Raw genomic sequence first — 14710 nt, forward strand, 5'->3', positions numbered from 1 at the left:
TTTTATTTTTTTATTATCCATTACATAGTTCAACTCTAGCTTTTTATTCTGTTTTAGCACCTTTAATTGGTTCCTTTGATAACCATCACCATGTTTTTTTTAAGTATTTTAATGTAACTTACTTCGTACAAATTTTGGAAACAAAATAGCAAAACTTAGGTTTTTCTTACATAAGACATTCCTGCCTAATCCGGATTCTGCCGTACACCGACAGAGGCAGAGGGCGGTTACATTAGTAACTCAGATATTTACTCCACCAACAGGTGCACTACGAATCCAAGACCCTCCCAGAAGAGATATCGTCCCCCCAATCGGTCGCCCCCCCCCTCGCCAGCTCCAGGAAGGTCGGCAACAAGAAGGCAGCACTGTTCGCGTACATCACGCTGCAGAGTATACCTGAAGAGACTATTATAAGTCCGCACATATTGGAATTCTTGGAGCAAACATTGGAGCCAATACCGACCAAAGCATCTTTTTCAACTCCAACACCAGGTGAGGAATAATATCTTCGAATTCTCTTTAGTTTTAAGGTTTCATGAAAAGTTATTTGGTTTTACAAAGTTCGAATCTAATTAAATATGCCAGATTTTGAAATATATTTTTTCATATCAATAAAAATATGTTTCTTTTTTCCAAAGGCTTCCACATTTTTTTAAAATAACTTTTTGTTATTATGAAACATATTATTCAACACACCTACTGAATATTTTATGATACCGATGTTTTGCGTTATAAGTGTCAAATTTGAGCATATTACTCGGCTTTATTAACGCGCTCCACTAAACGTGGCGCGAAAATCCCGTCTCGTATGTTATATTCATTTGCATGCTTGTATCACAGGTTAATGAGATTTATATAGTTGTTAGACGGGCTTGCTAAAAGCGAAACTAGTCACAATAAAATGAAAGACGTAGTACTATGTCTGTTTTATTCAATTATATTTACGACAAGAAGGAACCAAGTCACCTGTCTCAGCAGAAGCGGAAAGCGGTTCCCGGGCGCGCTCAGCAGAAGGCGCCTCGTACGGCCAGTACGTGTACGCGTCGTTCCCGGTGGACGTGATAGTGCACTTCCACATGCAGCCGTCCACCTTCCGCTTCAGCTGTCTGCCCGCCTCCAGGGTGGAGTGCATGCTGCAGCTGCCCAGTCTGCAGATCGTCTTCAGCTCCAAGCGCGCCGGCGACGAGTGAGTCTGCTCACTCATCTTACCTCTCATGGGTCTCCCGCGGAACGTGTACTCAAGCAAAAATGTGTACTAAAGCAACATTTGTTTATTACGTTTTTGTTGTTTGTGTAGGGAGAAACACGTCCCGTGGTCGCAGCTTTATCCGAACATCGATTATTTTATATAGTTCATTTATATTCAAAACTTGTTTCCATAATAAACGCTTTTATACATAAATGCTTTCTATGAAGAAGATATTACAAAATTACATTTTACAAGAAATTAGCTTTTTTTATGAAAAATAATACTGACCTTTATATTTTGATAAAACGGAATAATGTCCGAATCTCATTACTTTCAACAGGGAAATGGCTGAACCAGCCGTAGCGATGGGCGGGCTCAGCGTCACGGGCTGCCTAGCAGACTTCTCCGTCTACATCTTCCATCCGTACGGCGGGAAGAAGTCCAGCCTGAAGGAAGCCCAGTGGTCGCCACTCTCTGACACCGAGAGGAAGGATTCTCTCAGTATTAACGTGGAGTTTGTCAAGTTCCACCTGTCAAGGTCACGGAAACTGGACTTCCAGACTGATCATGATCAATCCAAGGCTACTGTGAGGTTTTCAAGTAAGTTGCAAGACTACATTGTTTAGTACTTTGTTGTGCCCACAGACCATTTAACCTTAAGACCGCGCATCACCGGCGTATCCATTCGCCACGTTTATGTCGTGACACTACATAAGGTGGGGCCCCGCCCCTTTTCTTTGGTTATACCGCCGGCGAGCATCGAAGCGAAGGCTGTGCCAGTTTGCTCCTAAATAAAAACAATATCAAAACAATGATGCCGTATTGTGGTGTGGAGAGTGTAGCTCAACGTCCAGTCTAACAAAAGATGGAACCACTTTTCACCAACAAGTCATTATTTTTTTATTATAATTTAATTTGATAATTTTCCAAACGATGTTGTATTAGAAACAATAATATAAGAACAAAAAATATATGTAGCTCTTTCTTTCGCACTTAAAACACTATGGCACTTATAATTATCTCGCTCTGCCTTGGCACGTGTAAGGTAGTGACGGGACACATAAGATATGATAATCGATCGATAAACTGATGATAATCGATGAATGTCGCTGTGGTGCACCCACAGGTTTCCTGTTGTTGCTTTGCGATGTGTTTGGCAAAGACTTCGTACTACGACGAACGCTTTACCTACGCAAATTAAACGCAAAGTCACGTTTTTTCGTTTTAGTGTAAAGTTTTTATGACCAATTGGATATATTATTTTTGGAATACAAGTTTCAGAGTTGATTCCAAACGAAAAACAAAAGTTGTTCAGTACCATCGACTGAGCATGTATATAAAATAATGACAATGTATAAGAAATCGCCCTTTTTAAGATAACACTTCACACAATAAATGTCAGATTATTCTACAGGGTGTTTAGTTGACGTTTTTCGCGTTTCCCCCAGCGATCGTGGACGTGGGCTCAGCGTGGTTCAAGTATGACATGCGCCGGCTGTCGGAGATCCTCGCGTTCCCGAAGGCGTGGTACCGCCGCACCATCGTGCGCCGCATGTTCCTGGGGGACCTCAGCGTGCGCCAGAAGTAATCATTACATTTGTACCACCTACTTCTCTTAGTGTAAGGCTTTACACACGCCGACGCGAAGGCGTAGTTATAGTATGAGTGATTTTATTTACCGCACTGAAAAACCAGCGTTGTATACCGAATCCAAGTTTGAGAAACAGTTTGGCTACAGTGTGCAGCTGGCATAACCTTTTGCAGTCCAAGGTCACAAATATTATACCAAGATCTTATAAATGACCAACACGTCAATTACTGTCAATGTATGTCCTGTCAAGCGATTTAATTTTATTTTTGACCAGGTTCAGGACTGATTTCTTTTTCGTTGTCTAAAAAACAAGATGTTGCCCAGGGCTTCGCCCGTAACCTTATAAGTCAATCTTGGATAATGTACCTTTCAAATTGTGAAAGTATTTTTGAAATCGATTCGCTAGTTTCGGAGATTACCCGGCCTCAAACATACAAACTCACAAACGCGTACCACTCTAATAATAGTATAGATAAACACTGCATTAAGAGTTGATACTGAATATAATACAAGGCTACATCCAATACGATAGTATTTAAAAGATTACAATCAATCCGCAAACAGCTCGTGCAGCTACAACGCGCCCGTGTCGCCGGTGTTGCCGCAGAGAGAGAAAACTAAGACTGTTGATGTACAGAAACCCAAAGGTAAGTCTATATTTTTACCTAGCTTTTAATTAACATGCAATGTGTATGAGTATTAGCCTTTGCCCGCGGCTTCGCTCGCGTAATTTTCCCACCGGAACAGTTATTTTTCCGGGAATGGTATCCTATGTCCTTCTCAATACTTCAAACTATGTGTATGCAAAATTTCAAGAATATTGGTTGAGTAGATAGAGCGCGAAGAGGTAACAATGTTGCTTTCGCATTTATAATGTTAGTTAGGATATAATTGGGTGATTGTTTATTCGGGTAAAATCTTCATCATTCATTCATTCATTCATTCATTCATTCGGGTAAAATCTTGCAACTCAATTTTAAAGCAGATATCTTCGAGCAATCGAGCTGAAATGTTGTATACACTTTTAAGTTTGGATGACGATGCATTGACTTGATCGTGCACCCAGGATCACCTCATTAATTTATTAATAATTTATTTTTTATTACGAGTTTAATGCAATAAAATCTCTTTGACCACATCAAAGGCTTTTGCAAAACGTGTCATTTTTGTAAAAAAAAAAAAACTTATAACAATACAACACACTCAACATGTAATATATTATTACAATTTCTTTTACGCTGATAAAATTTTTGCAACATAAAGGCATCTGACGCGAATGTAAATGTGGGACAGATAAAGTGTCGGAGGCGGCGGTGGGCGCGGCGTGGGAGACGCTGGTGTTGTTCGCGGTCAACTTCACGCGGCTCAATGTGCACATGAATATGGGCAACGTTATGGGCAATGTCAGGTAACCATTGTGTAATTGTTTACAGATAACTATAATGATGATGATGAGATGTCTAATATATATATATATTAGACATTATGAGAAAGGACAATGTAAGAAAAGGACATTTTGCGCCAAGACGACATATATTATAATAGGATAGGTATCGCACAAAGGTCATCCTTTATGCGACACTTTTCTTATGCATTGCGTACCGTATTTTTTTTTGTAAAATCTTTAGCGTCCATATTAGTGTTGTCGCAACTGCGAACTTAGCTTCAGACTTCAATCAGCTATCTGAAACATATCATCTGCAGCCCTCCGCGACCCACTGCTGGGCATAGGTCTCCTTCCGTCTCCGCCAACCATCTCTTTCATCCAGTTGTTGCCAGCAATTTCCTTTACATCATCGACCCATCCAGCTGCCGGATGTCCTACGCTCCGTTTTCCAGTTCTGGAGTACCACTCACAGCTTTACTCCACCTTCCATCATTCCTTCTAGCCAGGTGCCCAGCCCAATTCCATTTTAATGTCGCGACTCTGGAGACCACGTCTTGAACTTTCGTTCGACGACGTATCATCTGAAGCGTATAGCTTAGATATATCCTGTATCGTCAGCTGGCAAAGCCGCGACTTCCACTGCACGGGCCGGCTCAGCATCGGCAGCACCGGGCACCGCAACATGCTGGTGGGCGTCGGGCTGGCCGGCTCCTCGCTGGACGCGCGCGGCGGCATCGTGGGCGGCGCCATCTCGCTCTCCGCTATAGACACCTACGTGCACATCGCCGAGGAGCCCGGCTGCAACCCCGGCCACGTCGCCGGCGTCACGCTGGCGGCGCTGGAGCTGAGGCTGGAGTACATGGGGACGCCGGTGCTGCTGTCGAGAGTGTCCAAGCTGCGCGCGGCCTTGCGGGACGAATGGCTCGCCAAGGTCAAGCAAGTGCAGTCGCGACATCGACCCACGGCCAGGTATGTGTTTCTCTTTGTTTCTTGGGTTTTCTCACTCTTAGATTGTCGCTCGCGGCGACATCTTCGGCGGCGCTATCTCACGCTCAGCTATAGACACGTACATATTGCTGAGGAACTTGGATGCAAATCTGAGCACATCGTAAAAATAGGATCGATTATGCTTCGCTCCCATGGGAATTTCGGGATAAATAGTACCTTATGTATTATTCCAGATTATATTCTGTGCGTGTTAATTTCATAATAATCGAACCAGTAGATTTTACATGAAATTAAGTAGGATTTGATTAATTTACATAATATGTTGCATAAAAAAATGTAGTTATCAAACTATTTATCGTACAGGCCAGCCATAATCCTCACCCACGGCACGCTGAGCTGGCACCAGCTCCAGATCCTCATGAGTCGCAGCACCACACCAGACCTCCTGAAGATGCAGCTCAAGTTGGAAGAGTTCTTCACGCAACAGTTCAAGTCTAGCAAGCGGGTCTTCAGCTCTCTACACAATCAGAACCTGAAGAGAGAAAGAGACAAAGATAAGACGAGAGGAGAAGGTGAGTATTTAGATTTTAGGTTTCCGTATTCTAAGCCTACACACTTGGCGCCGATTAATCTCAATGAGGATGCGATGTTATAGCAGAAGTATGATTCATGTATTGTTGCAGCCCCTCGCCCGTCAGGCCCTGGTAGTTTATCACAAGAGCTCCGCCATCACCGCCACTGGCAGAAAGTCTTAGAACTGGTTGCCGGTTTGCAGCTGTCCTCCCTGCCACTTAACGGTAGGCGTTTAACTTATTATGTTCTTTTTTTTCTAGCCGTTGAACTGCTAGGCAAAAGCCTCCCCTAATTTATTCTACGCATTCTTGTCTGTGGTCTTTTCTTGACATTCCTTGCCAAATCTTGTCACATTCTTGCCATTTCTTGTCAAATGCTTTTAAGTCATCTGACCATTTTGCCTTAAATTATATTGTTATTTATTTATATAAAAACTAAATAACAATCAATATATATATATTTTTTAAAAGTAAGTATAAAAAATTTATACTGCTGTGTGTCATATATGCGGTGCGGAAGCGGTGTTGGTGTAATGGTTAAGACCCCCGCCTGTAGATCAAAAGGTCCCAGGTTCGAATCCTACTCATGCCATATGAGTTTGATTCAAATCTGATTCATATATAGTAGTTTTCATCGACCACCACTTGCTTCCAGTGAAGGAAAACATCGTGAGGAAACCTGCACACTGGTTGATTATTATTAACTTGTGTGTAAAATGGAGAAGGCAATGGCGAACCACTCCATTAATAATGCCAAGAAAGTTGTTGTGTGTGTTTCATTCCACGTAATGACCACGACCCTCAGCCATGAGGAATACGACTATGATGAAATCATATATGACACATCTAGTATTTATTATTATTATGTAAATTGCGTGTTACAGCTGAACAAATAAATAATTTATCTATCTAGTTTTTTTATGTCAATAAGTGATCGTCGTCATAAATTGAATAAATAATTTTGAATTTGACCCAAAAGTTAACTGTTAGATAACGCTTTTAGCATCAATTCCTATTGTACTTTTACAAATTGTATTTTTGTGAGCACGCGAAAATCTTGTTGGGACAAGTTCCAGTGTGAGATCCCAGGTGAAGTACTGGGGGCTTACCATCATCTTTTAACGCGATCCACTTTACGACCTAAACTGACCTGCATCGCAAATTCGTACCATCAAGATGATATAACGATCCATTATAGGTAGTGACCAAAACAATACGCCAATTTGATTTCATTCACTCATTTTGCATACGATTCCGTTCCATGATGTGCATTGAGAACGTAAACGTAAAAAATTGGCGATTCAAAAAAAGTTACTATTTCAGATAGGTTTCCACGATAGTAGTCCCACAGACGTGGCGCTACTATCACTGAAAACATGTGGTCTATCTGTTATTTTTCTGTCTGCATAATATTGCATTTATTTTAATTTAAATATTTTATTTTATTGTTGTAACAGCAAGATAATAATATACATTTTAATTTTAAGTAACAAAAACATACATATTGTTTGCTCAAAATGGTAAGAATTTGATATCGGAACGCAATTCTTGAAACGAGATAAAATATATCGACATCGTATAGCGTTATCTCTTTCTTACATTTGGCTATATATATATATATACACTTTAAGGAGTACTTTTGTAAGGAGTGAAATCAATAAAAAAAATAAAAATTGTCTCTGAATCGTAAACCCCAGTGACAGTAGCCAAATGTAAGAAAGAGATAACGCTATATGATGTCGATATATTTTATCTCGTTTCAAGAATTGCGTATATAACGCTATATATATATATATTTTTTTAACAGCCCTTGATCTTACATGCAAATTCTGACACTAATTAAAAATGTTCAAATTGTGGGCTTAATATGGCATTGTCTAAATGTTATTTGTATATGTTAAGGCACTGTGCTCGGCGGAACAATGGAGCTGCACGGCACCAATATATCGCTGGCCTGTTTCCACGGCAACAGCTTCAAGGCCAAGTCCTGGGCGCTGTTCAGCTTGAAGGATCCTTGCATTAGCTTCGCCACAGAAGCCCAACAAGTCACTAATGATGAAGGTATGTCACTTAATCATACGTATTGTGGCCTTAGATTTGTTTAGTTTGAACGTTTATTTAGCACAAAAGACATGACATAGGTAACTGACTGACTGACTGTACATGTAATAGTATTAAACATATTGTATTAAAATGGTCTTCGCTCAGCATGATGTCGTGGTGTGAGCCACCACGCTGGTCTTCCGCGAATGTCATAAAAGGAGACACAAAATAAAATTAAGTTAAAAAATAATAAAACATTAGAAGGACAGATGCAAATTACGATGGCTGTAATTATAACAATAAATGGGCTAAAATGAACAGAATAATCTTGTAATAATGCTGCAACTCTTAAGATGTGGGATTAATGTGATAGGACAGCACGTGGGCCATTGTAAAGCACCGCAGTCACACAAGTTCAAACACACAAATTAAATCCCACTTGAACCGGTTTTCATGGCATCCCCGTTCACCGTTTAGACCGGCTACACACTCTCCGATTTAAGGGACTACAGAAAGGGATGCAGGTATTTAAAAGAAAGAGATGTAATTTCCTTCTTTAGACCGTAGATTGCCCCTGCGGCAGGTGTGTGAGCCTGCCTTGAGATGTTTATTTATTGACGGTACCGGTCGCAGGGGAGTTAGAGGTCCACGTGGTCCAGAGTCTGACGGCCAGCCTGGGCTCGGCGCTGAGCGCGGGCGCCGCGGCGGCGGCGGCCGGCGGACACCAGTCCATGGCCACCGTCTGCAGGATGACCCGCGCGCTGCTGTTCCCGCCGCAGTTCAAGACCCTGCACGAGTGGTTCCAGTACGCATTCGCTAACAGCGAGATCGACGGTCAGTATATGATGTAATACGAGAGTTTTCTCAATAAAACAACTAGTTTGTTATACATATTGAAAATAGAACATACAATGTTGGTGAAGGGGTTATCCACGATGTTTATCTAGGTACGTGATCTAGATTATTGTTTTCAATATAATGAGTACATTGTACGTAGGACATTTATTAAGGTCATGTGTCCGTCACACCCCAAGTACATCGTACTAATATTATACATGCGAATGTTTGTGAGGATGTATCGGTTTATGTATGTTTGTTTCTCTTTCACGCCAAATCTACTGAAGTGATTGTTGTGAAATTTAGTGCACGGGTAGAATATGATCTGGAATAATACATAGTCACTCTTTTTCAATGGGAGCGGAGCGCCGGGGCGCAGCTAGTCATCGATATATACTAACACCAGTCTATGGCCACGTGGCAAGAAAAATATAAAAATCCCTTGGATAAATCCGTGTTTGTACGCGTCTCCTTTTTATTTACTGTCCTTGTATATGTGTTTCCCTTGTCCATTACAGAGTTTACAAACTAATACCTATTATTTATTTAGGCTTTATATGATATATGAAATTTTGCATACATGTAGATTGAAGTACGGAGAAGAGCAGAGAGTATCGTCACGAAAAAATAACTGATCCCGTGGGAAAATCGCCCTAGCGAAACAGCAGACAAAAGCTAATAAAGCAATATTCCTCCCTCGTACACAGCGATCGAGTCGTTCCCGTCGCTAGAGAAGGAGCAGACGAGCACGAGCAGCGCGGAGCGCGAGCGAGACAGAGATAGGGCGAGCAAGCAGGCCGACAAGCACCAGCGCGAGGTCATCTTCGCGTTGCCCAGTCTGCAGCTGCATCTCCGCACGCAGCATCTGCAGACCAACGTGCCGCCCACTGATGCTGGTCTCAGAATAACACTATTTTTCTATATATATTTTACATTCATTTTACATTCGCCTTTGTCGGCTACCTAAGCGTTATGTCGCGATTCTTCGCGATAGAGAGTTTAATTAAAATAAAAGTACATGGTCACTTATGGGTACAAACTTGTAGTCTATGTTGCCTATATTTTTTTGAACGAATTTTGTGTGTGAATTGTTTGAATTTTGCACAAGTAGAAATCACGCTTAGAATGCATGGAAAGTTTAACCTGCGCCTTAATACGTTTCTCGAAGTCTAAAATACAATACAAAACATCTTTCCTATAAAAAAAATACATATGGACCAATGACAAATGGTATTTAAATCCAAATGATTTTGACTAAAATCAGGCATGTGAAAAAATTCAAATTTTTTAATAAAACTCTGATTTGTTATTTCTAGGTTAATAAAGTTAGTAATTTTTTAATTTGATTTTTAACTTTAAAATTTACATTATTTCAGATGAGAAACCTGTAGTGGAGTGCAGTTTCATCACGGAGTTCGAGGACCACATCTTCGTCTCGGTGGATGCTGAGGCGTTCTTATTCTTACACGATCTCATCTCTTCTTATATTAAGGAGAAGGACAGAGTTGTGAGTACTTGTAAAATACTGTTTCTTATTTCAAACTAACTTTTGGTGGCGATACATTCTTAAAAAAATGTGTAATCGATTGTTACAAGGTTTATTTCCGCTTCTTAATTGTTAGTTACTCGTTTCAGTTTCCACGATAATCAAAGCACGATTCCCTAAGAGGGAACTCAACGGTTTACTACATGGATATATTTTTTGCCACGTGTTAAATGTAGCAAAATCGTTGTTACTATAATAAAAACATGTGATAAAGATATCATTATTTTAAAATGATTATTTCCCGTTCAAATTGTATGTACGTTACGTACGTTATTCAAATGTAATGTTACGTTACTGTTACGGAAATAAGTTAATATAAAGTAATTTTTAAATATCCTTGATTCAGATGTCCGGCGGTAACCGCTCAACTTGGGGCGAGGCCGGGCCGTCGGGCGCGGGCGGGGGCGCCGCGGGCGCGGGGGGCGCTGCGGGGGCGCCGCAGGACTACCGCGACTACCGCTGCGTCACCTGGCATCTCGAGCCTACTGTCAGGTACTACTGACAAACTAACATATAAACACTAGAAGAGAAACTAACACAAACACTAATATATAACGTTTCTCTGATACTGAGAAACAAGCATTTAAGTTCTAAGCAATCAAGTTTTAAGGATTAGACTTCTTATCGAGCTGAATCAGGCGAGTATTCACCTGAATAGTAGTACCTACGCAGAAGTAGTACCTACTACTGAGAAGCATACCACATGTTTCTCGGGTACTGAGAAACAAAAACATACATACCACACGTCTTACACGCATGTTTCACACATATGTTTCTCTGATATCGAGAACAGGTCTTTAAAAAGGCGATCAAGAATAAGACATCTTATCGAGACGAACCTTGATTGAAGGTTGGTTTACAAACTCGTGTACGTTACCTAACCATGACACACGAGTTACAAACTCACGTAATTATAACTTAGTTGATGAAGCGATGATGGTCACTGGATCACCACCGCTTTATAAACTTATATTGCATTATAAAAAAATAGTAATTGTTAAAACTAAAAATTGTATCAAAGACTTGCCTACTATTTATCTACATATTAATCTAGCATTTCTCATAAGCCACAATTAAAAATTATATATGAAGAACTACTGCTAGCTACTTCAGCTATACACAGCACGTGTAGTATTTATTTATTTATTAAGCTACACATACAGACAAATTACAATTTTGCATTTTTATACTTCAGCTATAAATTAGTGCCCAAATTTAGTGTACACAGCATGATCATCTAAAATGAGCCATTAACAGAACGTATAAGAACTCAGATAAATTCTCATAACTAATAATAGAAGTCAGTTGATCGAAGGAAGATGTCACAAAACAGCAGCTTGTACAGAGTATTAGGAGAAGACAAAACAATTGTAAAGCAAATTCCAGGGGAACAGCTTAATTATAGAATTTCGGAATTGTCTGATGCTTTGGCCGATGATATCTAAGCCATATTAGCTTTTTTGTAAGATCTACACATAATGTAGATATGATCTCTATAATGTAGTTACCACTACCTTAAAACTGAACAATTTTTTTCAGACTGCTGTCGTGGGCTGGTAAGTCCATTGAGCCTTACGGCGTAGACTATATCCTGCAGAAACTTGGGTTCAGCCACGCTCGCACCACCATCCCTAAATGGCTCCAACGCGGAACCCTCGATCCTTTAGACAAATTGCTCTCTCTCGTCCTACTCAAGTTGGTCGCCATTGTGCCGCACAAGTGACAACCAAGTGTCGACTTTGTGCCCTATGACACAAAGGATGGTTTCGATTGGCTGGATTAGACGGTCATGTGAAAGACGCGGTCTCTTCAATGTGAAATCAATTTGAATTTTGAACCTTATTTGTCGCATTATAAGAGACAATTTTGTTGGATGAAAATAATTGACTCTTTGCAGTACCAATGGCTTATTAGACCTTATTGTTTTGACTAAATAACTTCGATTTACATGACAATGCGACCCTTATTAGCTATGACGTAAAATGGACGATCTCAAATGCGTATTTTAATCAAGTTTTCGCAATGAGCAAAGACTGTGTTGACAACGGCACATAGAGGTACATAAAAATTTATTTCTTAATAAAATAAATTGGCATATGCCGATAGCTAAGAAATAAATTTCTATTACAATTTCAAGACTACGTGTTCCATAAAGAACATGCTTCTAAAAAAATGTTGATATACGATAAACGATGAAAATTGCAATTTATATTTGATAATTATGGTGTATTAATTAATTCCCTCGGTGGAGTATAAATAACGAAAATCTGCCACGATTCCGACTCTAAATTTTATTATAGAAGCATATAAAAGGGCATTTACCTACTATTTAACTAGAAATACTAGCTACCCGACATAGGGGTAAAATTATTGAATATTTCTCACAAAACTGTTCCAAGTAATCAACAGATTCAATTAAACTACGATCCGTCTATAATGTATATGATAGTATGCAGTTTTAATACTGGTTTACACCGACTACGCAATGCGTGTGCGTTTATTTTGACATATACACACGCATACGCATTATGCAGTTGATGTGCACCGGCCTTTACTCTTGAATTATAATCCAGTATGAATATAATGATGTTTATAAATCTAGTTATTAGAAATACTTAATCTTAGCAAATTCCTTATTTTGCTACGTAATATATTGAACGACGGTTAGCATATCATATGCGTGATTTTTAATCGACTCAAAAACAACTAGGCGATTCTCACGTTGTCGAGATATTTTAGTTTTATCGTACATGATAACGATACGTTGAAAAGTATATTCTGATCTTTGTTAATCTTTATAAAACAGAAATTACGCTTCAATAAATTACATGTTTCTTTGTGTGCTTTCAGTTTGATCATACAGATATAGATAGGTACATAGCGTCACCTGAATTGATGTATCAAGTTACAATAAAACTATTATATAAAGAAGAACATGATAAGCAACTGCCTCTGCATATTATTAAAAAAAACTCCATAATTTCTAATTGACGATTCAAATTTACGTTCAGTTACATCTAGCTTTTTTTTTAATATAAAACATACAATTTCAATGTCAATGAAACGATGTTGAAATTACAATTATAATAATATGTAGCAAAATTTATATTTATCTAATAATTTTAATCAAATGACTGTTTTATAGAGTACAACATTTAATTAATTTGTTATTTTCATTTCGTATCGCGACGTATAAATTTAAATGTTATATTTATTGGAATGTAAATTAGTTTTAATTTAAACGCTTGCCTTAAGCGCAAGCGCATAGTATCACTTGTTCCTTATTTCGTCACCTGTTGTAGTAATGTATATTTTAATCGGTATGTTATTAGCTGTAATTAAGAGTCTCATATTTAAAGTCTTATAAAAAGGACCACTCTTGAGATTTGGTTTTTTGTTCGCGTTGTGTTTATATTAAGACACTTTGTGAAAGGTTAAGGGGTTTTTGTGGGGTGGATTTTATGCATTATTTACTCTAAATTATCTACGACATAGAAAGACATGGTTAGGTCTGTTATTACATTATATTAGCTGCCATTTTGAGACTCTGTTTGTGACCTGATTTATGCAATTGAGAAATCAAGGAGAGACAAGTTTTCATCGTCGCCTGCGCCTTGACGTCGTCACAGTGTGCTAATTGAGCATGGTCTAGACCGTGCGAAATTAAGAAAATGTAAGAAAGCGTACCCTGGGCCTCGACACTTAAATGCTGAGGAAGGAACCAGGAAAATGTTCAGATGAGGCGAGAAAGTTCGACGCTTGCGCCTTGTCGTCTCCTTTACCTATATTTTCAGCTTTATTTGGGGCGGAGTATTCTGTGATTGTTATTGGTAGTTTCACTCGTAGGAAATGGATTGGGCAATATAGATTTCAATAATATAATTTATATTTTTTGATGTTACCAAAGGAAAATATGTTAGAAAATTGATGTAAATATTTATTGTACCTGGCGAAATGTTTATCTATCACAAGTAGTATGTTATAATATTATGTCTAACATAACGAGAAACGACCTAGTTTAAAAAAGGTTTTCATGAGAAACAAGCCACGAATACACTAGGGAACATTTGACGCTCAATATATCGCTCTCTCTCATTGATTACTATGGACTCAAGTGAAATAGCACATCGTCTATTTCACTCAATGTAAATTTTAATGAAAAGAACGATATGTTAGTGAATTCATGGCTTTGAATTGTCCGATAACACTTTCAAATATGCCTAGCGTATTACAACACGCTAGGCTCGATTTCCAAAAAAAAATATTTCTGTTGAATTTTTTTATATTATTTAGATATAACAATTGAGATAAATATTTGCATCACAAAGTTTTAATATTACTTTTAAGTTTAATCTATACTGTTCCAGTGTTACACTTATTTTGCGAGAGCTGTATATTTTTTTGTATATTACGTGTAAATGGGTAGTATAAACATTAATGGGCTTCTTACCGTGTACTGATTATGTATATTATATTTTGTTATGAACCAAGGTGATTTGTACATAATGAACGTGATATAATATTGTATGAATAAAATCATATGGGAATCAATATGGCTTTTTCATTCATATGTACGCAATGTATTCCGCTGGAGGTC

The 14710-nt window shown here is 38.8% G+C and overlaps 1 protein-coding gene across 9 annotated transcripts in view; it reads left to right on the forward strand.

The window, feature by feature from the left end:
• Positions 1 to 14664, forward strand: part of tweek — a 56401-nt gene extending 41737 nt beyond the window's left edge. For 4 of the 9 annotated variants that reach the window (XM_053750289.1, XM_053750299.1, XM_053750335.2 and 1 more), the window contains 15 exons: positions 264 to 492; positions 952 to 1186; positions 1530 to 1789; positions 2638 to 2773; positions 3345 to 3427; positions 4074 to 4188; positions 4786 to 5136; positions 5479 to 5687; positions 5799 to 5912; positions 7590 to 7748; positions 8364 to 8564; positions 9275 to 9463; positions 9944 to 10074; positions 10460 to 10605; positions 11653 to 14664. In XM_053750289.1, coding sequence (XP_053606264.1) covers positions 264 to 492; positions 952 to 1186; positions 1530 to 1789; positions 2638 to 2773; positions 3345 to 3427; positions 4074 to 4188; positions 4786 to 5136; positions 5479 to 5687; positions 5799 to 5912; positions 7590 to 7748; positions 8364 to 8564; positions 9275 to 9463; positions 9944 to 10074; positions 10460 to 10605; positions 11653 to 11836 — 2742 coding nt within the window. In that variant the 3' untranslated portion in view covers positions 11837 to 14664. The remainder of the gene's footprint in view (positions 1 to 263; positions 493 to 951; positions 1187 to 1529; positions 1790 to 2637; positions 2774 to 3344; positions 3428 to 4073; positions 4189 to 4785; positions 5137 to 5478; positions 5688 to 5798; positions 5913 to 7589; positions 7749 to 8363; positions 8565 to 9274; positions 9464 to 9943; positions 10075 to 10459; positions 10606 to 11652) is intronic. The other 5 variants (XM_053750316.1, XM_064437060.1, XM_053750325.2 and 2 more) reach the window with 3 other exon arrangements.
• The last annotated feature ends 46 nt before the right edge of the window (positions 14665 to 14710 follow it).

Source organism: Plodia interpunctella, chromosome 1, assembly GCF_027563975.2.
Source record: "Plodia interpunctella isolate USDA-ARS_2022_Savannah chromosome 1, ilPloInte3.2, whole genome shotgun sequence".
In the NCBI taxonomy this organism is placed as follows: Eukaryota; Metazoa; Arthropoda; class Insecta; order Lepidoptera; family Pyralidae; genus Plodia; species Plodia interpunctella.